The 27,852-nt window shown below is 44.0% G+C and overlaps 1 protein-coding gene across 2 annotated transcripts in view; it reads left to right on the top strand.

Moving 5' to 3' along the window:
- The window catches only part of RPS6KA3 (ribosomal protein S6 kinase A3), a 216,778-nt gene that overhangs the window by 96,920 nt on the left and 92,006 nt on the right, over positions 1-27,852 (top strand). For both annotated transcript variants that reach the window (XM_077480720.1, XM_077480721.1), the window contains 2 exons: positions 5,609-5,725; positions 15,702-15,783. In XM_077480720.1, the coding sequence (XP_077336846.1) occupies positions 5,609-5,725; positions 15,702-15,783 (199 nt within the window). The remainder of the gene's footprint in view (positions 1-5,608; positions 5,726-15,701; positions 15,784-27,852) is intronic.

The following is a 27,852-nucleotide window of genomic DNA, read 5'->3' on the forward strand; positions in this document are numbered from 1 at the left end:
GGAATCTTTTCTTTCTAAGAATTTTCTTTTCTTGCACATTTCTTTTTCAATTACATTTCTCGCACGATTCTCCCATCATTGATTAGAAAATCGTTTGTTTTTCAAAAAATTTCCAACACTTCTGATTACTCAAGTTTGATTGCCACACGAAAATCGTCTGTTGCTGCAGTCCTCTAGTGATGTGAAATGCGAACGATAATTCTTAGATAGATTTTTGAAAGAAAATTCTTTCAAAATTCGATCCGTGTATGGCCTGCCTAAGTCTTTACGAGAGGGGAGGGGTGGGACAAGGCAGGGCTGGAGTGAAGGAGATCGTTTTAGGACTCATGACTACAGTGTTGACAGAAAGAGGGAGGGCAAAGCTGAAAACAGAGGAAACCTGCGGATGACAGACATGCATTTAGACCACAGTATCTTGGCTCAGCAGCCATGATAATTGTGGTCTGTTCTCTGGGTAAGCCAGGAGCTGGCATGATCAAACGGGTATTATAAGAGATACAGAGAAGTAATGCAAAAAGCAAAAGCACCAAGCTGCAGCTTTCACATTAAAGGGACAGGATCAGCATTTTTTTTTTGGGGGGGGGGAGGGGGGGTTACCAAACACTTTAAGGTTAAAAAAAAACTTCCACATTTACAACCACTTCAATTGAACAGTAGGGCCACCCCTCTCCCTGTTGAATAGAAAGAAGCCGAATGCGACCAGTTGACTTCACATGAAATAGAGAAAGGTCTCGGACTGTTAAGATAAAAACATTCATGATGTGTAACAGGCATGCATATTTCTAACTAGTTATAAAAGATTTGTTGTGCCTAGAGTTCAGCTGTGAAGAGGTATTAAACCTGAAAATTTAATTTATTGCAGCTTACCAATCCTTAGATGTGGTGGTTGCATTAGCGTTTTATTTTATTTTTTTGTTTGGTGATCTGGTCAGTAACGCACCTCCTGTATTGGATTGCCCCCACTCTGGATGAAGGAGCACAGGGGCACCTTTGGATAGCAGCATTGTCAGTCTGGGGGGGAGGGAAGGAATGTTGGATACATTAGCAGATTTAGATAAACTAACAAACTGATGCCAAACTCCGGCTTACACTGCAGTTACAGTGGCAGTTGTAAGCTGTTTTTTCTTTTCTTTTGGGATATAGGTTTTTCATGAATGAATAAAAGCTGATCAGTGTAAGCACCTCTGTCAGTGTCGTAAAAACAGACTTGCTACCCAGATCCCCAGGTGAAAATAAAGGATAGAAACAAATGCAGCCTCCAAATCTAAGAATTAGTAAACTGCAATTTAATGTTTACTTTTGGTTTAATACCACTTTAAATTTATGCAAGGAATTTGAGGCCAGTCATAGCATATCACAAGGGTAGATGTGACTAAATGAAAAGACTCAGCATGGTACAAGCAGCACGGGAATAAAGAGAAAGGTGGGCAAAGTAACATGTTGGCAGTCTGCTTGTTCTGAGTAATCAGTGATATTGTAAATGAAATGTGCAGATAGTGACTAATTCTGCTTCCGCTTAATTCTGAATGTGAAAAGGCTTTCCTTCTAAACAAATGAAATATGTTGGTTTACTGGAGCTAACACAGCTGGCAGCCATGTAAGCAAGACTTTGTCGTCATAGGTCAGTACTGCTAATTCTTAAGTCCCGTTGTAGACGGCAGCATGTCCGTTTTAAATCTGCCAGTTAAAAATACATTTATAATGCATGAAACTTTCAGAAATGAATGTGTTCTTCATATAACTCAAATATTATCCAGCACCAGTGAGGGGTCCAAGCTGTGCTCTGCGGGGTTTCTACAGAAATGAAAACGCTATCCATTGAAAGCTGTTCTTTTCTGAAGATTGGATATGTAGCTTGACACAAGTGACCTTAGACAAGGAATTGCAAAATTGATGAAAATATAATAAAAAGCTAAAGTACTGCATCCACTTTTTTGGTGCGTGATTCACACGGCAAACAGAAAACGGTGCCGATTTGTAGTTCAGGGTTAGACTGAGAGCCATTTTCATCTGATTGTGGTTCATTTTCTTACTGAATGCCCTTTCCAGTATGGAAAACGCATAAATGTGATTGAATTTGTTTTGTTTTAAGTGAGAATTTTGTCATAGGTGCCCCCCATGGTCAAAGTGGCCTGCTCTCACTAGGCACAGAAGCTAATGACAAGTGGTGCAATGTGCATTCATTTGAACATGCTTCAACCTGCAATAGAGAAAACATTTGATTAAAGGAACTCGCAAAGGTAGAAATAAAAGCTGAATTTGTTTAAAGCAGAACTTTACCCATAAATTGTTCTTTAGTGAGGAACATACATTCCACGTTAATTATGCTACCAAAATTATTGTGTGCTTTAAATTGCATTCAGCATTGCTCCTGTTTCTTCTTGCTGGTGGCTGCCATTTTGCTGAAGCCCAGAACCCCTGAACAGCAGTAAATCATAAAGTGGAACTAAACCCATCGATTTATCAGTTTCAAAAAGAGCTACATTACTGGAATGCCGGAATTGCTAACTGTCACATATGCTGTCACATTTGCTTGTGTCCTCAACCAAACTGTCAAACAATCAAATGTTGGCATTTGCGGATCAACCTGAAGCAGCTTCCTTGACTGTAAAGGATAGGAGGATTTGATTCCACTTTAAGGCTGTCAGCAGATTGGCCTCTACAAATGCCTACAATTTGAGATCAACTGAGCATGTGCAGAGCTAGGTGTGACAGTGTATCACTGGATATCATTTAAACATTATGGTCACTTTTTTTCTTTTCCAATGGTTTTATTGAGAATTTTCAGCAGAAAAAAGAAACTTCACAAGGTACATTGACTACAAATAGAACATGTCAGTTTTGTTTCAGAATACAGACATTTCTTAACATAAAAAAAACTTAGTCGGTATGAATTATGCTATGCACAGAGCTCATGAAGGTCCGGACTGGTACACTTTTTTTTTTTAACATCGCTATGCCCGCAAAGGCCATTTTCTAACATTCCACTTTATCACTAAACACCCCCATATATATATGTATGTGTGTGTGTATGTATGTATGTATATGTATATATATATATATATATATATATATATATATATATATATATATATATATATATATTCTCATCTCTATATATTTCTCTATCTCTATCATCTCTATATATTTCTCTATCTCTATATATTTCTCTATATATATTCCTCCTTGGAATGGGGGTAAAATCAGTATCGTGGTTAAAGCTGCAGCCATGATCCTGCTATCATTCTTTAGAGCCTGCAAAGCTTTTTTTTTTCCCCCTTAAAGTGATTCACTCAGCTTAACGTCCTCCTGTACACTTTAACAAGCAGTGGAGGGGTGACCCACTCCATTGCTGAATGTTTTCGGGCTCTCCTATCACGCCGGTTCACCATAGAGACAAAGGAGGAACTTCCATTGCCCAGTCGTCTGCATGGTGCATGAAACCATAAGACGTCCGGTTCTGGCTGTTTGTTTACCATTCATTACTGGCTAGTAAAGCAGCTGATCCATCCACTCTTGGTTTGATTGGCTACTTTGGAAGGCAGAGGAAAGGAATTTTTTTTTTTGTTTGTTTTTCATTTATTTTTATTTTTTTTTAGTATATGCTTTTGCCCATGTCTTTTACGAGGCAATATTAAAGCACAATATTTTTTTTGTATCTATTTACTTGCCGCTTTCATCATTAGCCTGACTTTACTATCTAGGGATTCACTGACCTAACACTAGCATTTAAGAGAGAAGATTAGTCTTTTCAGATTTCATTGCCTGCATACTAGTTCCAGAGTGATGTCAGATGACAGCCTTGGAGCATTCGCCTTTAGCCCACGTTCACATAGTGCCGATTTGACATGCCAAATCGGATCCTATTGCCGGAAATGGCACCATCCAAATCGGTGAGATACCGACTTTCCTGCACTACTTTTGCTGACTTCGGGTGCATTAACCTGCACAAATGTCTGTCAAATCACCCCCGAAGTCGGACTGAAATGCCTGTTTAAAATCGTGTGAATTCAGCTAAACTCGCTCAATTTCAAACCAGCCCACAGTGTGAACATGGGCTTAAAAACAAGTTAATGATGTTAGAATGGACCTTTCCACAAACATTTTTACTTTAAAGCGGGAGTCCGCCGGGACTCCGCGTTTTTTTTTTTTTTTTTTTTTTTTTTTTTTTAAAAGTCAGCAGCTACAAATACTGCAGCTGCTGACTTTTAAAATAGTGACACTTACCTGTCCAGCGCGCCCGCGATGTCGGCACCCGAAGCCGATCTCTAGATCGACACTCGAGTGCTGCCGCCGCCATCTTGGGTATGGGAATCAGGAAATCGAGCCTTTCGGCTTCATTTCCCGGTTCCCTACTGTGCATGCGCGAGCCGCGCTGCGCAATGAGGACGGTCCCCGCTGCCTCTGGGATCTGTGTGTTTCCCAGCAGGCAGCAGGGCACTTGCGGAAAGGGGCGTAATGTACGCCACTTTCCGCAGAGAGCTAGCCCAGAAGTGGGTGCAGTTACCTGGATTATCCAGGTAACTGCACCCCCCTCCCCCCTGAAAGGTGCCAATTGTGGCGCCGGAGGGGGGGAGGAATCCGATGAGCGGAAGGTCCATTTTAGGGTGGACCTCCGCTTTAAGTTTAGGCAACTAAAAATTGGGCAACTTTACTTTTTATAGAGAAAATTGGTGTGTTATGTGCCAATAGGCAATTATTGCGATACCGTGAATGGAAAATGTTTTTTTTTTTTTTTTTTTTTTTTTTTTTTATATAATATGTAATAAAGATATTTGAATTTTATAAACATTTTTATTGTTCTGCCTATAAAGTCCATCAATTTGTTCATCATATTTTCCAACTTTACTGTGTAGTTTATTTTTAATTCAATAAAGTGTTTATTTTCCAAAAAAAAATTGCGTTTGAAAGACTGCTGTGCAAACTGTGTGACTTAAAATATTGCAACATCCGCCATTTTATTCTATTGGGTCTCTGCTAAAAAAAATGTTTGGGGGTTCTAAGTAATTTTCTAGCAAAAAATACAGATTTTTAACCACTTCCCACTCAAGGTACATATGCCGCCCTTGACTTTGAGTGGGGATATCTGAATGATGTCTGCTTTTTTTTTTTTTTTCTCAATTGTCGCTTTTTTTTTTTTGTGTTTAGTGCAAAAAATTAAAAACTGCAGAGGTGATCAAATACCACCAAAGAAGGCTCTATTTGTGGGGAGAAAAGTTTTGTTCTTGTACAGCATCGAACGACCGTGCAATTGTCAGTTAAGGCGACGTAGTGCAAAATTGTAAAAAGTGTTCTGCTCTGGTCAGGAAGAAGATAAAATCTTATGGGGCTGAAGCAGTTAAGTCAGCAGCTACGTTATTTGTAGCTGCTGACTTTTAATTTTTCGGGGGAGATTGGCGCTCCTCTTTTAAAAAAAATAAAAAATAAAATAAAAAATAAAATAAAAAAATATATCTGCACCCAAGACTTCCACTTCAAAAACTCCTAAGGGGGAGGGGAGGGGGATAGATATCTATCTATCTATGTGTGTGTGTTTATTTTTTTTAAACATGAGTTACATATATTTATTGCAAAAATGTTAAACCTATTCTTTTTTTTTTCTTTGTAGGATGAAGCAAATATAAATGAGATTGCAATCACACACCATGTAAAAGAGGGACATGAGAAGGCTGACCCTTCGCAATTTGAGCTGCTCAAGGTACTTGGACAGGGCTCATTTGGAAAGGTGAGTGTTTCATGGCATGTGTATATAGGATTTTCTTTGCATCTCAACTGCTTTTCTTTCCCATATATATTATTGTAAATTTAGTAGCAGCTCAAAGTAAATTTGCAGTTCTCTGGACTAGTCCCAGTTTGCTGATTGGACAGGGAGGGGAAATGCAATGCGCTGATGAGGTCATCCTTTTTCTGTCACACTATTCTGTCAGCATGATTACTGCCAGCTAAGGTTTCCACCTTTTCTGGGAAAGTTTACCAGCTTTGTGATCCATTATTAACGTTTGCAATAAATCCCATTTTTACCAGCTGATTGAGCTTCTTGCTGTCTCAGCCTGTGTGGTTCTAAAGAGCCTGTCTCCTAGTGCTGGCCTTCCATTTTCCAGTTAGAGTGCAGCTATGTTTAGAATTACAAGGGGCTAATGTAAGCATAAATTCAGATACATAGTTTTCATTTAAAAGTTCTCTTAAATACATTCACCAGCCACTTTATTAGGTTACCTGTTCAAATGCTTGGTAACACAAATTGCTAATTGGCCAATTGCATGGCAGCAACTCAAATGCATTTATGCATCTAGATGTGGTTAAGACGACTTGCTGATGTTCAAACCGAGCATCAGAATGGGGAAAAAATGGGATTTAGGTGACTTTGAACGTGTCATGGTTGTTGTTGCCAGACAGGCTGGTCTGAGTATTTCAAAAACTGCTGATCTACTGGGATTTTCACACACAACCATCTCTAGAGTTTACAGAGAGTGGCCCGATAAAGAGAGAATATCCAGTGAGCTGCAGTTGTGTGGACTAAAATGACTTGATGTAAGACTAGACTAGGCAGACTGGTTCAAGTTGGTAGAAAGGAAAAAGTAACTCAGCCACTCGTTACAACCAAGGTATGCAGAATACCATCTGAACGCAAAACACAGCATCAGACGACCACACCAGGTGCCACTCGGGAGAACAGGAAACTGAGGCTACAATTCGCACAGGCTCACCAAAATTGGACAATAGAAGATTGCAAAAATATTGCCTGGTCTGATGACTCTCTTGATTTCAGCTGTGACATTCAGATGGTAGGGTCAGAATTTGGTGTATTTACCATGAAAGCATGGATCCATCCTGCCTTGTATCAATGGTTCAGACTGGTGGCGGGGCCCACTCTGGGCCCTTTAGTACCAATTGAGCATCATTTAAACACCATGTCCTACCTGAGTATTGTTGCTGACCAAGTCCACCCCTTTGACTACAGTGTACCCATCTTCTGGTGGCTACTTCCAGCAGGATAATACGCCATTTAACAAGGCTCAGATCATCTCAAACTGGTTTCTTGAACATGACAAAGGGGTCACTGTACTCCAATGGCCTCCACAGTCACCAGATCTCAATTCAATAGAGCACCTTTGGGATGTGGTGCAATGGGTATAATGGAATCATCACTGCTATGTATTTACCAATGATCTGTAAGTATGTTTTTAGCCAAGCTTGTAGTGCCATGACTGATCAATTCCGCTATGTCCATGTCTTCATTCATCCAGCTTGTTCCTATTCACTAAAGGGACAAGCAACATCTTATGGGTCACATAGTGTTGAGAGCTTGCCTTGCCGTTTCCTCTATGTGGCGTTACAAATGTGGAAGTGCTAATGTGATAAAACGGTGAGCTCTGCCTGTGTCAGGTCTGGTTACTAACTCTCACCTGCAGACCTTTAAACTGGGAGACCCAGGGATTGTAGGATATGTAGTTTCTTCAAAGGAAGTGTCAGGTCTTGGGCCTTATGCACACTGAACATATTGAACATGGCTGTTGGGGAAGTTTCGGGTGTTTGTGCCCTGCATGTTAGTCTGTGTCCATGCACACATAGGTGTTTAGAGGCAGAAAAAAAAAAAACATAGCCAGCGTGTCCAGGAGCAGCAGCGTTCTGGCAGAAAAAAATGTAATTTTCTAGCCAGTTTAATGAATTAATACTAAAGCACTTCATGCACCTAAACACGTTACAAGTGTCGAGCCTTTTTTCTGCCAAAATGCGGGTGACAGATGTTTAGTGCCCTGCAGCATGCCTCATGTTTGCTCACAAACTGAAAACTTCTGACACTGGGATGAGAAGATTTACTTTTTTTTTAAAAGGGACGGTCACTGCTTTTCCTGTATTTCTGTGAGTAGGGAGGCCCATCGAAAAGAATGGGCTGCCCTGCACACATCCACCCAGAGGTAAACCAAGGGCTTCACATGTTGGAGGGGCGGTAAGACCACATGGTTAAGCGTGTTTTACCACCCCCAACTTCTCCCCCTTTACCTGCAGAAGCTGGGGGTATACCCATGCTTTGGCTGCAGCTGGAGGTATACCCAGGGTAAATGGAGTTATCCTGCAACTGTGTGCATTGCATGGTCGCAGTATGGCGGTTCTGCATTTACAGGCTTAAAACAGGTGGTGAGGAGGCAACATATTGCCTAATGCCTCCTGAAAAGCAATCTGAGCATGGATTGCTTTTTAGAGAAGCAGCAGTCCTTGCTGCTATCACAATCAAGCCCCACAAAAGCAGTAATGATGGTACAGGAATAGGGGGGTCAGGCTTAAAAGGTGCACACACCCACAGAGTACACACACCCACCCACAAAGTACATACACAACCCACTCACAAAGTGCGCGCACAAAAGGTACACATACCCACCCACAAAGTACGCACACACCGTGTGTGTGTGTGTGTGTGTGTGTGTGTGTGCCTGTTTAGGTACTTTGTGCACACAGTACTGCAATTGACTTGTCTTGCCATTTACTGAAAATGGCACACCAGGACCGTGGAACTCTGCTTTAATACACCGCAATGGGTTATTGTAGTGTGAATGACACAGAAGATGGAAAAAATCATGAGGTTTATAAAGATTCTCCAACATAGCACTTCATTAAAATTGTATGCAGATTTTTTTTTTGCAATAGATTGTCTTACCAGTATAATGTCTACGTTGTATGATATTGATATTTATTCATGTTATATATGGTATTTCAGGGGGGAAAACTTTTTTTCCTCTTCACCGACCGACATGGCTCCTCTCTTAGCCATTGGGTTGTTATGCCCCATTACTAGGAGATACTAGGCATTAGTTGTAATACAACACTCAGAACTCTTAGTTCCGCCCACGGGGCGGTCCCTTGAGCAACAACCCTCCGCCATGCAGTCGTCGGTTTTATTTTGCCTAGTAAAGGCGAAGGACCTAGGAACCCTGCAGGCCCATCGGTCTGTGCTTTTTTTTATGCAGAAGCGTGACTTTTTTGCGCAAGATGAATGATCCTGTGATCTACTATCAAAAGCCGGCTGGGTGACAGGCTGGATACTATTATCCTTGTAGTCTCCCCAGTCCAGCCATCAAGCATGTGCAGGCCGCAGCTACACGCTCAGCAGGCCACGACGAAAACTCAGCTGGTTGTGAGCTTTTATGCTCCGGGTCATACATATGACCAGGCTACTGATGTCTGCGTCACAGTATGCCGGGCCAGCAGCCACCCTGTACTGATCAGTGAGTGGGTCTGTGATGGAATGTCTCCCAGCTCTTCAGGACTGGTAAGTACAGCACTCCCTGCTTCGGCGGGGCTGAGCCGCTGGGCATTCCCTGGGAGGTCGATTCGGGGGTCCCTCACCTCCCTGTCTTCTCTCCCCTGTCCCCATTTTACCTCCCCCCCCCCCTCTGGGGGGATGCTGCATGTGGCTGCTGAGTGATGTGTGTGTTTGTCTATGCAGGGACTCTCACCTGGGGGGGAGGGCTGCACTGGCTAGCGGTGTCCTGGGTCCTGTTCTTCATGCCCCTGGAAGGTGTCTGTGATGTTTTGCTGATGTCCTGTACAGTGTGTTCACTGCCATCGTTTCTCCCTGTACCTCATGGAGCTGCTTTGGCGGCCATTTTAGGTGTGGGCAAGGGCAGCATGCTCTCCTAGGCTTCAGTGGCCATTTTCCTAGTCATCTCCTATTCAGGACACTGGCGGCCATTTTCTTGAAGCCTGAACACGTTTTTCAGTGTTCTCTAGCAGCAGCATGTGCTCTCTCAGCCATTTTCCGTGTGTGTTATGTCTTTGTACTGGACGCTGGGCGGCCATTTTATTGAAGCCTGAGCACACTTCAGAGCGGTTTTGGTGCTATCTGCAGCTGCTGCCACCGACACAGCATTGTTTCCTCTGTACCTGGGAGCCCACAGGGACTACAGGCACTATTTCCTGGATAGCGCAGAACTCCTCAGGGTGGTGAGTCTGGCAGGAAAGAGCTCCTCAGCCAGCGGCAGTAAGGAGGGTGGGACTTGCACTGTCCTAAGTCCCCTTCGGGTGGCAGACAGGGTAGGGTCAGCATGGCTTCAGAAACTAGTGTTTTTTCCCCCGAAATCCAGGCAATTGCAGCCGGGTCACCTGCAGACTGCGCAGTGCCCATGGACACCCTGACGGCGGTCCTCAATTTGTTTGTTTCAAAGATGGAGGTGGTGCGTGGGAAGAAAGGTGCAATAAAGCGCCCCCCCCCCCCCCCACGTTCTCTAGGGAGCGCTCTGATGCAGACTCGGGTCCTGCTGAGGCTGGTGGCCCCTGATGTACCAGTCCCTTTTGGGTCCCGCAAGCCAGCACGTTCACCTAAGGTGTTCCCGCATCTGACTTATTTTGACAACTTCATTTACAAAGAATGGGGTCGTCCGCAACTGACCTTTTTGGTCCCCAAATACATGGCGGTATGTTACCCTTTTGAGGAGAGCCTTCTCAAGAAATGGTTGGCTCCTCCGGTCGTGGACCCCCCAGTATCCAGGTTAAAGGAAAGTAACCACGATCCCGGTTGAGGGGGCTCCTGCGTTCAAGGATCCCACGGACAGAAAGGCTGAGGCAGTGGCTCGTTCCTTGTTTACGGTTGTGGGGTCCGCCGTGCGACCAGTACTGGCATCCGCACTTGTGTCGCAGACACTGAGTGGGCAAAAATTTTGCACCGCGAATTGGGAGTGCAACAGGCTTCTCCTGTCTGCGGGGAACTAGCAGGAAAACTAGTGCAAGGCCTTAAGTACGTCTGCGACGAGGCCCTGGATACTCTCTCTCTGTTATCCAGGGCTTCAGTGTCAGCTGTGGTGCTGAGGCACCTGATTTGGCTAAAATGCTGGTCTGCTGACCAGGCATCCAAAAAAAGCCCTTCCTTGGTGACTGGCTCCTTGGAGCCTCTTTGGATGACATCATTAAAAATGCCACTGGTTGTAAGAGTACCTTACTCCCACAAGCCAGGAAGGCTAAGGAGCCACACCGTAGGCAAGGGCCCTCTTTTTCCCCTTATAAATAGATTTTTCGCCCGGAGCTTCGACAAAACGCCCCCCCCCCCCCCCCCCAGCCTGACAGGATGACCACGGATGGACAAAAAAGTCTCTGGAACCGCAAGCCTGTGAATAAAAGTGCTACCACATGAAGGTTTGTCCCCATCCATGTCTCGGGTGGGGGGTCGCCTTCGGGATTTTGCAGCCTGGTGGGTCTGCCATCTGATTTCCTCAGGCTACAAGATAGTTTCTCTCTTGGCCGCCAAACAGATTCTTCCCTTCCAGCATACCCGTATCCCTGGGAGGCCCTCTTGGGGGGCAGTAAGGGGCCTGCTGAGTCGTGGGGTGGTTGTACAGGTTCCGGAATCTAACGTTTCCAGGGATTCTACTCAAATCTGTCTGTAGTTCTCAAGAAGGAAGGGGTACGTCCAATCTTGGACCTTAAAGCCCTCAATCACTTTGTAAAAGTTCAGAGGTTCATAATGGAATCAGTTCACTCAGTAGTTGCTGCACTCCATCAAGGACACTCCCTGGCATCCTTGGACATCCAGGATGCGAACCTGCACATACCCATATGTCTTCGGCATTAAAAGTTTCTGCGGTTTGCAGTCGGGGAAGCCCACTACCAGTTTGTGGCTCTTCCTTTTGGTCTGGCATCAGCCCCCTGAGTCTTTACTAGGGTATTGGCTCCAGTTTTGGCATTGCTGCGGCAACGTGGGATACCTAGACAATCATCTCCTGAGGGCATCTTCCTCCTCAGAGGAGGATGTGGCGATCACCATGCAGACCCTGCAAGAATTTGGGTGGCTGTTTAACCTAAAGAAGTCGGTGATTGTACCGACCCAGTGTCTGGCGTACCTAGGCTTACTGCTGGACTCCATGGAAGCAAGAGTTTTTCTCCCTTCAGACAAACTGCAGACTCAAACGCAGTGGTCTTCGCTCCGCTTTTGCGTGCAAGACTTGGGTCTCATGGTAGCCTCATTCGAGGCAGTACCTTATGCCCAGTTCCACACCAGAGTCTTGCAGAAGGAGATTTTGACAAAATGGGAAAAACCTCAGTTGTCCCTGGATCGACAGATCCAGGTGAGCCAGTCATTCACACTCACTGATCTGGTGGCTGAGGTCCCCGGGAAATCATTTCTGCCTCTGAAGTGGACAGTGATCACAACGGACGCTTGCCTATCCGGCTGGGGTGGAGTGATGGGGGTTCAGTCGGCTCAGGGCCTCTGGTCGAAGGAAGAATCTAAGTTGCTGATCAATCTGCTCGAATTGAGAGCGATCAGGCTATACCTCTCCACATGGTCGATGAGAATTCAAGAGCGTCCGATCAGGATCCAGTTAGACAATGCCACGGCTGTGGCATACGTCAATCACCAAGCGGGAACAAGAAGCTTAACAGCTGCACTGGAGGTCACTCACATGCTTCGGTGGGCAGAGACACGTACCGGCCCTGTCGGCCATTTACATCCCATGAGTGGAGAACTAGCAGGCGGACTATCTGAGTCGCCAGATGCTGGACCCAGGAGAATGGGCGTTGCATCCGGAGATATTCAGTTTACTGTGCCTGAGGTGGGGCACACCAGCCTTTGATCTTCTGGCCTTCCTGTCTCAATCGGAAAGGTGCCAAGATTTGTGTCCAGGACAAGAGATCCGTGGTCAGACGTGTCAGACGTGCTGGTGGCTCCGTGGGATCAGTACCAGCTGATCTACGCCTTTCCTCCACTGAAACTGTTGCCACATCTGCTTCGCAGGGTTGAAAGCCGAGGGGATCCCAGTAATACTGGTTGCTCCAGATTGGCCTCAGCGTCCTTGGTACGCAGACCTGGTGTGTCTGGTGGCAGACACTCCCTGGTGACTGCCGTTGCGAGGGGACCTTCTGCCTTGAGGTCTGATTCTCCATCCTGCTTTACCATCGCTGGCTTTAACGGCATGGCTATTGAGAGCCAGGTTTTGAGGAAACTGGGTCTGTCAGACTCGTTGAGAGCACAAAAATCTTCCCGGACCATCGTACCTGGAAGGCCTACATCTCCATGTGTGACGAGAAAGGATGGCATCCGCGCTCCTTTTCTATATTTAGGATCCTGCTGTTTCTTCAGCAAGGAGTAGACCAAAAATTGGCGTTAAGCACCATTAAGGGGCAAATTTCAGCCTTGGCTGGCTTTTTTTTTTTTTTTTTTTCAGCGACCCATGGCGTCTCGCTCACTAGTGAGTACCTTCGTTCAGGGGTTACGACATGTAGTCCCTCCTGTGCGTTCACCATTACCCCCATGGGATTTGAACCTGGTGTTATCGGCGCTTCAAAAACCGCCGTTTGACAATATCAGGGAGATTCCCCTGTTGACTCTTTCCCAGAAGTTGTTCTTTCTAGTGGCCATCACATCGGCCAGGAGGGTTTCGGAACTGGCGGCCTTGTCTTGCAAGTCGTCCTGTCTGGTTAGCCACAAGGATAAGGTGGTGGTGCGACAGCAACCGTCTTTTCTACCAAAAGTGGTCTCGGATTTTCATATTAATGAGGACATTGTATTACCATCTCTCTGTCCTAAGCCGAAACGCCTTGAGGTGGCCCTTCACACTCTGGATGTGGTTCAGGCTCTCAAGGTGTATTTGTCTACCGTTGCTCCCTTTCGGAAGTCAGACTTGCTGTTTGTTTCGTGACTGGTCCTAAGAAGGCATGGCAGTCTCGTCGGCCACTATTTCCAGGTGGATCAGACAGATTGTAGTACAAGCCTATGCCTTGAAGGGGCAGGTGCCCCCCTTTCTGGTCACGGCCCAATCCACAAGGGCAATCGGAGCGTCTTGGGCCTTCCGACACCAAGCGTCTGTCGCTCAGGTGTGTAAGGCAGCGACCTGGTTGTCTGTCCACACGTTTACCATGTTCTACAAGGTAGACGTCGGTGGATCGGCTGATGCCTGTTTTGCAGGCGGCCGTATAATTGCAATTGAATATGCAATATATTCCCATTTTTCATTTAAAAACACAGTACCATTAAGTTAATGCGATGTTGCATTACATTCCACAGTTTTTTGGTGCAGTTGTGGGTAGTCACTCCTGTTGAGGGTATCCTGGTTTGGTGGTGGATTTCTCCACGCACTGTTGTGTTTTTTGTGGGTAGTTTCACTAGTTCTCACTTGCCACGGTGAATGAAGTTTTTATGCTGTTTTTCCCACCCCTCGTTTGGTATTGCTTGGGGACGTCCCAATGGCTAAGAGAGGAGCTGTCAGTCGGTGAATATAAGAGAAAATAGGATTTTTTGTACTCACCGTAAAATCCTTTTCTCTGTAATTCACCAACCGACACAGCACCCGCCTCTCCTTTTTATCTTAACTTTATACTGCTTGTTGACGTACTGATGACTGCATGGCAGGGTGGAGGGTTGTTGCCCAAGGGACCGACCTCTGGGTGGAACTAAGAGTTCTGAGTGTTGTATTACAACTAATGCCTAGTATCTCCTAGTAATGGGGCATAACAACCCAATGGCTAAGAGGAGCTGTGTCGGTCAGTGAATTACAGAGAAAAGGATTTTACGGTGAGTACAAAAAATCCTATTTTTTTCCTGTCTTAAAGTGGTTGCAAAGGCACAAGATTTTTTTTTTTTTTATACCTTTTATGCACAGCAAGCTGCTTGCTTTGAGGGCACCCGGCAGGAGGAAGGGGCCAGGAGCTCTTGCGTGGGACCCGAGAAGAGGGAGGATCTGGGCTGCTAGGCACAAAACCATTACAGAGGAAGTAAAGGCACTTAAAAATAAAAAAATGCCACCTGCAAGGCAAAGGCATAATGAGCTAGCATGCATAGCATACTAGCTCATTACGAATAACTTGCCTGAGAACTAAGCCCCCGAAGCGGTCCTCCTCTATCTTCACCGCTGCCATGTATCCTGGAGTGACTTCCGGGTCTCGCTGCTCCGGTGCTATGATTCGCCGGAGCCGCGATGACGTCACTCCTGCGCATGTACACGGGAGCCAACACAAGCGGCATATCGCCGTGATCTGCGGCGTGCTCAGTGCCCCTGCGCATGCGCTGTAGACAGCGGTGCCTGTCTTTTTGTAAGTATCTCCCAAACTGTGTAGGTTTTGGAGATATTTCTTGGACCTACAGGTAAGCCTTAATCTAGGCTTACCTGTAGGTCAAAGTGGTTTGTAAGAGTTTACAACCACTTTAAATCTACATGGGACAGCATGTAGTGATGCATTATAGTGAGCCAAAACATGGTGTGCAAAAATGTAACATATCCTACTTTTTCCAGAGCACATACCAATGCAGTTCAAAGAAATAAAACGGGAGTCTGCCTTGTTTGGGACTGCATTAGTCAACATTGCCCAATGCAGCCCAACAGGGCTGGTGTAAATAAGCCCTTAAAGTAACTGCAGTGTTAAACAATAAGAACCCTTATTTTGACATTGAATTCTATGTGTATATCTCCAAGTTATGGTAACAGGCAGATCATATCTACTTTTGACACCATCGGCCATATACTGGCCTATGCAGGGGGTTATACTAAAAGATTGGTTGTGTAGCCAGGCAGGTATGCCCCTGTTTGCATGCCTGCTGGGGGAATGTGAATAAAATTGCTTTCCTGGGAAAGTTCTATGATTCATTAGATAAAATACACATACTTCTGTGTTTTTGCTCCCTGGAGGTCTCTAGCTCTTGTAATGTAATATCAGGGTATAAATCTTTGCCCTGCTCTGTTTACTTTTAATAACCACAGTATCATCTGCTTACACAGGTCTTTTTGGTGCGGAAAATCTCAGGAACCGATGCTGGTCAGCTATATGCAATGAAAGTATTAAAGAAAGCAACACTTAAAGGTAAATTGCTTATCTTAATTTGTTGATTCCTATATAATTTTATATCTATTCTGTCAATATTTGTGTGGAATTACCAATACCACTAATAATAATAAAGCAATAAGTAATTACTGTATATAATGTATCATACAGTTTGGAAAAGAGATTTGGAGTCTAATAACTTTGGAGTCTTCTAACATGTTTCATTCAAAGCCTTAGTTGTCATTTTGTTTTCAGTTTTAATACCGTTTTAGAGAGGAGCTTCAGTCAATTCTGCAAAAATTAATAGTCAGCAACTACAAAAACTGTAGCTGCTGACTTTTAATAAACACACTCACCTGTCCAAGGATCCAGCACCATCCTCACCTGAGCTGGTTCTTTACTGTTCTTCGGGTCCCCAGCGAAAGTATGTTAATTGTGGACAGTCAGCTGTGACTCCTTGCAGCTTCACAGCCGCCTGTGCATGCGTGAACAGTGCTGGGCTTGTGAATGGTCCCACAGCCTTCTAGGATCTGTACCGTGTCCTAGAAGCTTTTGGGCAGGGAGAGGAGAACTTCCGGTGGATCCACCAAAGCGATCTCCCCAAAAGTGGGAGTGGAAGCAAATATGGCAGGGAGCTTGACAGTGGGAGGAGGTGGAAGAGCAGAACATCCCCTTTTTGGGTGAAATTCTGCTTTAACTGTTTCATTCATCTGTATCCAGTTTTATCCCTTCAGCTTTTAGTGAAATTTTTCTGGTCATATACAGTTAGAGAGATAGAGATATATATATATATATATATATATAATATATATTTGGACAGGGGCACAATGTCTGTACTTTTGGCTTTGTATGCCACCAGAATAAAATTACAATTAAAATGAAACAATCTAAATGAATTTGAAGTGCAGACTTTCAGCTCTAATTCAAGGGGTTGAACATAAAGTACAAATTTTAGGAACTGCAACCATTTTTATACACAGTCCCTCTCATTTCACACAATCTCATTTCTATTCCTCTTCAACCTAGAACCAGCCTACCCTTCTCCTGTGCCCTTGGAATGCCCACTCTGTAACAAACTCACCACTGTCCATGACCTATTTATCACATACTCCCTGAACCTACTTGCAAGTACTGAGATCTGGATTCAAGAATCTGACCTTGCTTCTCTCTCCTATGGTGGCTTCCTGTGGACTCACTCTCCCAGGCCTAGTGGACAGAAAGGAGGTGGTGTTGGAATCCTCCTATCACCACAAAGCACTTTTCAGGTTATTCATCCATCCCCTTCTCTGTCCCTCTCATTTGAAGCTCATTGTATTTGTATATTTTATACAGTTTCATTGAGAATTGCTGTGATCTATCAGCCCCCTGGACCGGTATCAAACTTCCTTGATGGCTTCTCTGCCTGGCTACCATACTTTCTCTCTTCTGAAATTCCAACAATCATTCTTGGTGACTTCAACATCCCTGTTAATCTCAACACTCCCGCTACTTCTAAGCTTCTGAGCCTAACCTCCTCTTTTGATCTAAAACAATGGACAAGTGCTTCTACTTTGTTGGCAACTGCCTTGACCTCATATTCTCCTACCTATGCACCCCGCACAACCTCTCCAATATTCCCTTTGCTCTCTCTGATCGCCACCTTATTAGTTTCACTCTCTCCTTGTCTGCCTCCTCCTTGCCTTCCAACTACCAAACTATTACCCATAGAAACCTTTACCATCTTAACCCTTTTTTTTTTTTCCTGCTACAGATTGTCTCTACGACAAAATCTCATCTTTGTCCTGCCCCAACAGTTCACTGTCATCCACCCTTGATACCCTTGCCCCCCCCCTTACAACGCACAGAATCAGGCCCGACCGCTGCAACCCTGGCAGACAATACCAGAAGCCTCAAAAAACGTAGCTGCGCTCTTGAGCGTCTGTGATGTAAAACTAGGTCACAGCAAGACTTCAGCCAATATAAATCTGCCCTCCAAAAATACCATTCCTGCCTGCACACTGCCAAACAGACCTACTTTATCACTCTCATTAACACCCTCTCACTCAGTCCCTGTCATCTCTTTTCTACCTTTACCACTCTACTTCGTCCTCCATTACCCCCACCCACTAACTTACTCACTTCCCAGGAGATCGCTAATCACTTCAAAAATAAGATTGAAACAATTTGTCTTGAGATCTCCGCTCTACAGCTACCTCCCTCACTTTACACCCCTTGTCCTCCTGCACAATAAATACTTCCCTCTTTTAACCCAGCTACTATAGAGGAAGTCACTAAACTTTTTTCTAATGCCCACCTAACCACCTGCACCCTGAACCCTGTTCCTTCTCAAATATTATGGTCACCATTTGACTCAATCCTACACTCCTTAATTCAAATCTTCAACCTATCTCTCTCCACTGGCATCTTCCCCAACTCCCAACTCTCTAAAACATTTTCTAGTCATACCCATACCAAAATAGGCCTCAGACCCCACCAATCTTAACAACCTAAGACCCATCTCTTTACTCCCTTTTACCTCCAAACTCCTTGAACGTTTAGTCTACAACCGACTGAGTGGCTACCTCATTGAGAATAGCCTTCTTGATCCCCTTCAGTCTGGATTTCGCCCACAGCACTCCACAGAAACTGCCCTCCTAAAACTCAAACGACTTACAAACAGCCAAAACAATGATCATTATTCCATACTCTTACTTTTGGACCTTTCTGCTGCCTTTGATACAGTTGACCACCCCCTCCTCCTCAAAAAACTCAATTTGCTTGGTCTCCATGGCTGCACTCTCCGTAGGTTCGAATCTTGCCTATCTCATCGCACCTTCAGTGTCACTTACAACTCCACTTCCTCTTCTCCAACTCCTCTTACCATTGGGGGTCCCCCAAGGTTCTGTCCTTGGACCTCTGCTATTCTCGATCTACACCTCCTCCCTGGGTCAGCTGATAGCCTCCCATAGCTTTCACTACCATTTATATGCTGATGACACCGAAATCTATCTCTCTGCCTCTCAGCTCACCCCATCAAACTCCTCATGCATCACTGATCTACTAACAGACATATCAGCCTTGATGTCAAACCACTTCCTCAAACTGAATCTATCTAAAACTGAGCTCTTAATATTTCCTCTCCCACGTGCCCCTTTGCCTGACTTCTCTGTCAAGATCAATGGAACATCTATCAGTCCGTCCCCACATGCCAGGGTGCTAGGGGATAACCTTAGACTCTGAACTGTCCTTTCAGGCCCGCATACTATCCCTGTCCAAATCATGCCACCTTAGCCTCCGCAACATTTCCAGAATACTCCCCTTTTTAGCTGACAACATCAGCTTCTGATTCACTCCCTGGTTATCTCTCCCCTAGACTACTGCAACTCCCTCCTCATTGAATTACCTTTACATAGACTATCCCCCTTCAGTCCATAATGAATACCGCTGCAAGACTCATCCACCTTATCAACCATACAGTGTCCTCCACCCCTCTCTGCCGATCCCTCCACTGGCTTCCACTCGCCCAACAAATAAAATTCAAAGTACTAACAATAATTTACAAAGCCATCCATAACTCTGCCCCCAGCTACATCACCAACCTAATCCCAAAATACCAACCAAGGCGCTCTCTCTTCGGTCATCCCAAGACCCCCTGCTTTCTAGCTCCCTTGTCACCTCCTCCCATGTCTGTCTCCAAGATTTCTCCAGAGCTTCTCCCATCCTTTGGAACACCCTACCCCAATCTGTATGACTGTCCCCTAATCTATGAATTTTTAGGCAATCCCTGAAAACCATTCTCTTTAAAGAAGGCTATCCTGCTTCTAACAGTTTTACTTCCTCCATCAGCTCAACCCCCCCCCCCCCCCAGCTACTACCTTTTGTATCAATTGATCCTTCCTTTTTTAGATTGTAAGTGCTAACGAGCAGGGCCCTCTGATTCCTCTTATACCAAATTGTAAAGTAACTGTAATGTCTGCCCTCATGTTGTAAAGCGCTGCGCAAACAGTTGGCGCTATATAAAAGCTGTATAATATTCATTTGCCCCTGTAATTATCATAAATAAAATGTTCATTTTTAATATTCTGTTGAATACTTTACTGGCAATGACAGTCTGGAACCCATGGACTTTACCAAAGACTGGGTTTCCTTCTTTCTGATGCTTTGCCAGGCTCTAACTGCAATGACCCAGTACCACTGGAAGCCATGCATGCCCATGCCGTCACACTGCCTCCATCATGTTTTACAGATGAAGTTGTGTGCTTTTGGATCATGAGCTGTTGTTTCAAGTCTTCTCCATGCTTTTTTTTTTGTTCCCATCATTCTGGTACAGATTAATCTTGGTTTCAGCCGTCCAAAGAATACTTGGCTTTTTAAGAGATTTTTAGGCAAAGTCTAATCTGGCTTTTCTATTCTTAAGGCTTATGAATGGTTTGCACCTTGTGGTGAACCATCTGTGTTTGCGCTCGTGAAGTCTTCTTTGATTGTAGACTTTGACAATGATACGCCCACCTCCTGGAGAGTGTCCTTCACTTGTCTGGATGTTGTGTATGGGTTTCTTTACCATAGAGGGGATCCTGCGATCATCCATTACTGTTGTCTTCCAGGCCTTTTTATGTTGCTGAGCTCACCAGTGCGTTCTTTCCTCAAAATGTACAAAAACTGTTTATTTGGCCACTCTTAAAGTTGCTGCTATCTCTCTGTTGGATTTATTGTGTTTTTGAAGCCTTACAATGGTCTGTTTCACTTGCATGGGCAGCTCCTTTGAACGCATGATGTGTGTTCACAGCAGTAGATTCCAAATGCAAATACCACACTTAGAATCAACTCCAGACCATTTACCCACTTAATCACTTCCGCTCCGGAAAGGTTTCTACGCACTTCCTGACCAGGCCATTTTTTGCGATGTGGTACTGCATTGCGATAACTGGCGGTTGTGCAACGCTGTACCAAAATATAATGGATGTCTTTTTTTCCCACAAATAGAGCTTTCTTTTGGTGGTATTTGATCACTTCTGTTTTATTTTTTTATTTTTTGCTATAAAACAAAAAAGACCGACTACTTTAAAAGAAAAGGTTTTTTTTTTTTTGTTTTTTTTTTAAACTTTCTGCTATAAAACATTCTCAATATATAAAAAAAAAAAAAAAAAAAAAATCTGATTTCCTAAAATTTAGATACATTTGTATTCTGCTACATATTTTTGGTAAAAAAAAAAATCCCCAAAAGCATATATTGATTTGCACAAAAGTTAGTGTCCACAAACTGTGGGATAAATGTATGAACTTTTTTTTTTATTGTTTTTACTAGTAATGGCGGCGATCAGGGATTTTTAGTGGGATTGCGGCAGACAAATCTGACCATGACACTTTTTGGGGATCAGTGACGCCAATACAGTGATCAGTGCTAAAAATAAATTTAAAAAAATGCACTAACACTATATAAAGGACACTGGCAGGGAAGGGGTTAAAATCAGGGGCAACCAAAGTGTTAACTGTGTTCTCTGGGTGTGTTTACTGTGTAGGTGGCAGATGTTCCTGATTAGCAGGAATTTGATGTCTCTCTTCCTGTCTGACAGGACAATCTGCCTTGTTTACATAGGCAGACCATCCTCTTGTCTCTCCAGCGAGCGATTGCCACAGGTGGCCTGGTGGTTGTGGCTCCCGCTGATTGGCTCACAGCGGCTCTGGCGGCGTGCGCCCCAGAGCCAAGCACGATAATTGTGTACAGGTATGTAATTTTGCGCTTAAGAGCCACCCTGCCGCAGTAAATAGGGTGGTCCTTAAAGCGGTTTTCCGGACATAAGTTTTTTTTTTTCACATTCTTAATATAATAATATAGATGCATTCATAAATATCATTAGATGCTGATCTGTTCAGTATTAAATTAATATACTTACAGAATATTGTCTGAGCGATCTTGTGGCCATTTCCATCTTGTCTATTGGCATGTGAAGCCCAGTTGTTTGTTCTTCCTAGTTTTCAATGAGAGAGGTGCATGCTGGGTAACCATATATAAATCTCTTATAACCAAAGAAGGGAAGGACCTGTCCCAGTGTGGAAATTACCATCCAATTGCGCTCAACGTAGATTTAAAGCTCTTCTCAAAAATATTGTCAAACCGACTTTTACCGCACATCCCGAAATTGACACATTTAGATCAGGCGGGTTTTGTGCTGATGAGAGAAGCAAGGGACAACACTGCCAGGGTTTTCAACCTTATCCATATGGCCTGTTCCACCAGAAGGCCCTTTCTCTTGCTTTCACAGACAACAAAAAAATATAGGTGGGGAAATTGATACAAACTTGATTTACAGCAGGAACAAAATGATTGCAAGCATCAAAAAACAAAAGGTGCTGTATGTGGCAAAAAGGCTCCATATTAAAGTGGTTGGAAACCCTTACAAACCACTTTGACCTACAAGTAAGCCTAGATTAAGGCTTACCTGTAGGTCCAAGAAATATCTCCTAAACCTACACGGTTTAGGAGATACTTGCCAAAACACAGGCACCGCTGTCAACGGCGATATGCCGCGAGTGGCGGCTCTCGCGCGCATGCGTGGGGTGACATCGCGGCTTTGTCTAATGACAGTGCTGGAGCAGCGAGACACACCGAGAAGATGGATGCTCTGTACACAAGGGGACAGCGGTGACTTCCCTGGCTCCTGTGTCAGCTAAGTGACACATAATGGACTACTATGCGATGCATAGTAGTCCATTATGCTTTACCTTTGCACGGAATCAAAGAGGAAGTAAACCCACCAGGGTTTACTTCCTCTTTAAGGAAACTGAGTCATAAAATATAACAGTCCTAATGTGGCTGTATGAGTGTTCAGGCATAAAAAATAAAAACATTTAATTTGCATTATAAACCTGGGGTATCAGAAGAGCCTATCCTCTGGGGAGGAACGACCCGCTAAGGTGATATACGTGATAGATTTCAAGCACCGAGCCATCCATTGAGCTCATACCTTTTTTGGAATTTCGACAGGGTATCCCCTATGTTCATCTATACATTTCTTGTATGGAAGAATAGTGTTAAAGGATAACTTCATTTTTGGACAGCTTTTTACATTTTACACCAGTTTTTAGGTTGGAACATGTAACTTGTTCCAGCATCTGCACTACCTACCCCATGACAGCAGGTTGGGGATCTTTCCCCACACCCACTGTCACAATTTGAACACACAGCCATGAAGGACTTAGCCCACATGGCCCCTTCATTCACTGTGAATGAATAGACTAAACGTTCTGTCATACATCACAGTTGATGGCTTGCAGTTCTCAAACTACAAGGGTGCTGGTGAGTGTCCTCGTAATTCATTGACCTTCCTGCTCTAAAGGGCCTGCCCGTATCAGAGGTACAGGCAGACCGCTATACTGAGAGTCTACTAGACCTTCATGGGTGCAGTGCTCTTACCTGTTAAAAAAAAAAAAGTTCATGTATTTTTTTATTTATTTTTTTAAGGATAATTTTGCCTTTTACATGATGCAACCAAGATTCCTGGTGGGGTAGCTTGAATCCAATGTGTTTATTCTGTTTGCAGGTGATTGAGTTCCATGCAGAAAACCAGTAGTAAAATTTTCTAGTCCTAAATCTGATGGACAGTATTTTGGGTTCAGGAAATGCTGTCATAAAAGGTGATCACCTGTTTACAGTATATAGATCAAAGTGCAGTTGCAATACTGCAAGCAGGTTGGCTCTTTATTGCCAAAGAAACATGTAGTGCCCCTTCTGCAGTAAAATAAACCTACCTACCTGCTTGCAGTCTTTTTTGGAATTGCGTGCACAGCTCAGTTTGCATTCCCGCACATATTCTGTGTGCTGGGTTAACGTGTACAGGAGTGACGTCATCCCACGCCATCCAGTGAAGATAGCCAGGGACCCTGAAGAAGCTGGGCCAGCGAGGGATGACTGATTGCTGAAGGAGAAGTACGTATTGGGGACTTTAATTCCACTTCAAAGTAGAATTCTTCAGCCTAATCATAACTAGTCTTAAAATGTTCCCTCCTCTCTCCTAACACTCCTGGCTAACCTGTGTGTAAAAGAAAAAAAAAAAAGATGAGTCCATTCTGGTTCAGTTTTCCAAGTTTTGCGGTGGCTGGAGGGGAGGGAGCACAGATAAGTCTGTTTTGTTTTTGTTTTTTTTTACTTTTTGTTTTTCAAAGTCACTGGGACTCCATTTTTTAGTTCGGTTAATTCATTAAATCAGAGAAAAAAAAATTAAAGCAAAAATGAAGTTTGTTCATAAAACGGTCAATCGGAATACATTTCTTGCTGGAACCTGATTGGTGGTTGTTGAGTAACTACTTTTTGTGCTCATTTTCTTTTCTCTGTTTTGAATGAATCGGTCAAATCTCGTCTTGCCTTATAGCATTTGTTTGGCTTTCAAATCTTATTCAGAATTCCTTTTGGTGGAGATTTAAACCCATGGAAGCTTAAAGCGGAGTTCCACCCAAAAGTGCAACTTCCGCTTTAAGCACTCCTCACCTCCTGACGTGCCACATTTGGCAAGTCAATTTTTTTTTTGGTGGGGGGAGGGGTGGAGTGGGTTCCTTAGTTTAGAGTAAGACTTCCTGTCCCACTTCCTGCTCTTGGCCGCCTAGGCGGAGGCCCCTCCCTGCCAGCAATCTTCTGGGACACATGACCGGTCCCAGACGATTGCCTGGCCACTAGCAGAGAGCAACACGACTCGCACATGCTCAGTGCTCGCCCGGATGCCCACAGTGGCTATGGCGGTGGAGAGGAGCGAGGCTCCGGGCGGCTGCATCACTGGACCGTGGACACTTTTTGTAGCTGCTGACTTTTAATAAACTAAAAAATGTGTGGAACTCTGCTTTAACTCCAGCTTCTTGCAATAAACAATTGGTTTCCCTAATGCCTTTTTTGTTTACCAAATCTCCAGGTCTTTAAGGCAATACTGCAGCCACATACAGTTTTTTAAATACATTTATGTAAACTATTTTACATGCCAAAGTTTTTTTGTTTTTTGTGTGTGTTTGTTAAATGGTCACTCAGCACCATTCCCTGTTCACCTTCGTGTGTTCAGGTTCTCTTTACTCTTCCCCTCCTTTTAAGCTGCATAAACATGGCCCTTCTGGCGACTTTCCACTACAAGAAGGTTACAGACACAAGTTGCGCTACCCCCAACACTAAACATATGTTAAAGAATGTCAACTATGATCAAAACAATATTCATGCCACAATAAAAAAAACTATTCACTTTTACATTTGGACTTTGCCCTTTTAAACAGTAAGACGAAAGATGTGATGAAAAGTAGTTGTATCCACCCTGGTAAACGATTACAGAATAAACGTGCTTTGAAAAAAAGTTGGAGTCCTCCACCAAATCGTGTCAAACAAGGCTTACTGGACAACCATGACCTTATAATAGGAAGGTCAAAATGTGCATCTGCCCCAAAGGGCCTCTGGGTGCTGGGATACCTCCACTCCTCATATAAGGTACCTCCTAAGAATCCTCAGTCACAAATCCATGTGTATTGATACCCAGGATAAAGCTAAACTCCATACAGTGTGTACAGATAAAAACTTAACGTACTTAAGAAAAGGAATAAAATTCACATTTAAAATGGAATAGTGCTTGGTATATACACTCATGCCACAGCAGACTCTGCCCTACGAGTTTCATCACACCTGACTTCTTCCAAGGCACAGACGCCACGATGGCTCATAGCAAATTTATACACAGAAGGGATAACCAAGCCTCGCTTTGGATATCATATTTAATCAATGTCTGGTAGCGTGACCTCAATCTGGAACTAAAAGGCTTAAAGCCGGGATAGCCCCTTGATGCCGATCGGTTTCTAATACCAGCATGTGTAATCTCATACTGTTAAAATATGAATGAAGATTCAAGGAGTGTAAAAATACTACCAAAAAAGCAAAAGGTATTATTTGTAAAGGAAGGGGAAAAAAATCCCGATCTTGTTGTAAAACAACGCAGGACAAAAATTAATGGTTTCTAGGTGCCCTCCAGTGGCCAGATCCAAGAAAATTATCATAAATTCATGTATGCTTAATTTATCGCCACCTAGTGGGCAAAATACTCACTAGCCACTTTATTAGGTACACCTTGCTAGTACCGGTTTAGACCCCCTTTTACCTTCTGATCTGCCTGAATTCTTTATGGCATAGATTGTTGAAATGCCTTCCTAAACGATTTTAGTCCATATTGACATTATAGCATCACACAGTTGCTGCAGATTTGTCAGCTGCACATCCATGATGCGAAGCTCCCTTTACACCACATCCCAAATGTGCTCTGTTGGATTGAGATTTGATGACTGTGAAGGTCGGTGAACTCGTTGTCATGTTCAAGAAACCAGTTTGAGATTTGAGCTTTCTGACATGGTGCATTATCCTGCTGGAAGTAGCCATCTAAAGATGGGTGCACTGTAGTCATAAAGGGATGGACATGGTCAGCAAGAATACTCATGCTGTGGCATTTAAACTATGCTCAGTTGGTACTAAGGAGCCCAAAGTGTGCAAAGAAAACATCCCCCACGCCACTACCAGCCTAAACTATGGATACAAGGCAGGATGGATCCATGCTTTCATGTTTACGCCAAATTCTGACCCTACCATCTGAATGTCACAGCTGAAATCGAGACTCATCAGACCAGGCAACATTTTTTCAATCTTCTATTGTCCACATTTGGTAAACCTGTGCGAATTGTAGCCTTAGTTTCCTGTTAACTGACAGGAGTGGCACCTGGTGTGGTCTGCTGCTGTAGCCCATCTGCTTCGAGTTGTGATGTGTTGTGCCTTCAGATGGTATTCTGCATACCTTGGTTCTATTGAGTGGTTATTTGAGTTACTGTTGCCTTTCTATCATCCCGAACCAGTCTGCCCATTCTCCTCTGACAGCAACCAGACATTTTCATCCACAGAAAGTCTGCTCACTGGATATTTTCTTTTTCTGACCTTTCTGTATAAACCCTAGAGATGGTTGTGTATATCCCAGCAGATCAGCAGTTATTGAAATACTCAGATCAGCCCGTCTGGCACCAACAACCATACCACTTTCAAAGTCCTGTAACCTCTCTAGCGCTATTCCTAAGTGTGGCTCGGGGTTAATTTTCATTACCAAAAGCGGTAATCCCGAGCCACACTAGTGATTGCATCGCAGTATCCTGGTACAGGTTTTTTTACCTTGTCCTAAGGATCCTGCGCTGTCCTCCGCCCAATTTATTACTATTCCGGGCTCCGTTCCCTGTGAGCGTCGCAACGCATGGGGGAGGAGCCCGGCAGAAAATTCTAATTTAATTTCATGTTTCAAACTTTCTTACCCAAGATGCCTTACTAGACTCTTGTTTGGACAGATATGTGAGTTATTCCTAAGAATTACAGTCCTACTATATAAAACGCCAAATTTCCATGCAAAACAATATACCGCTTTGACATTCAAAAACCAGACCTAATCATACTGCCAGGGAAATTAAATCCCCAATTCCTAATATAACTGTTCCATAGAATATTTCAAAGAACACATCCAATAAAAAGGGGGAATGCATCCAAAACAACACTTTTCATTAACTGCTTCCCACCTAAGGTACATCATATGACTTCCTTGATTTGTGGGAGTATATCTGAATGATGCCTGCAGCTACAGGCATCATTCAGATATCGATTCCCTACATCATAAGAACGATCATAGAGGCTGGAGACAGGATCCGTCGACCCCGGATGGTGATCATAGAGATTTCCGGTGGACCAGATGGTCCCTGGAGTCACTATGATCGTTCGGAGGCCAGGCGCGATGTTATGTCACGCACAGCCTCTGCATTCAAACAAATGGTGCCGCCTCGGCTGGGAAGCAGAGATCGTTTTTATTTATTTTTGGTCTGGATGGGAAGTGGTTAATATTATCTTCACTTCCTTGAGTAGATGCCTTCCACATATTTGTAAGAACCCAGCTTGATAATTGGTATAAAAACATTTGTGCAATAACTCCAAATGACAACAGCCATAGTGTGTTTGACCTGGACCTGTGGAAGGGGCCCATGACACCCCAGCAAAACAACCAGATGCAGGCAACATATAAACAAGAATTGATCGACAAAGATCCTATCAAAGACCAGCACATTGCCCATGTGCTTCCACGGATGAATGAG

This window comes from Lithobates pipiens, unplaced genomic scaffold, assembly GCF_037356315.1.
Source record: "Lithobates pipiens isolate NorthernLeopardFrog02 unplaced genomic scaffold, aLitPip1_a1.2 Scaffold_16, whole genome shotgun sequence".
NCBI classification, from domain to species: domain Eukaryota; kingdom Metazoa; phylum Chordata; class Amphibia; order Anura; family Ranidae; genus Lithobates; species Lithobates pipiens.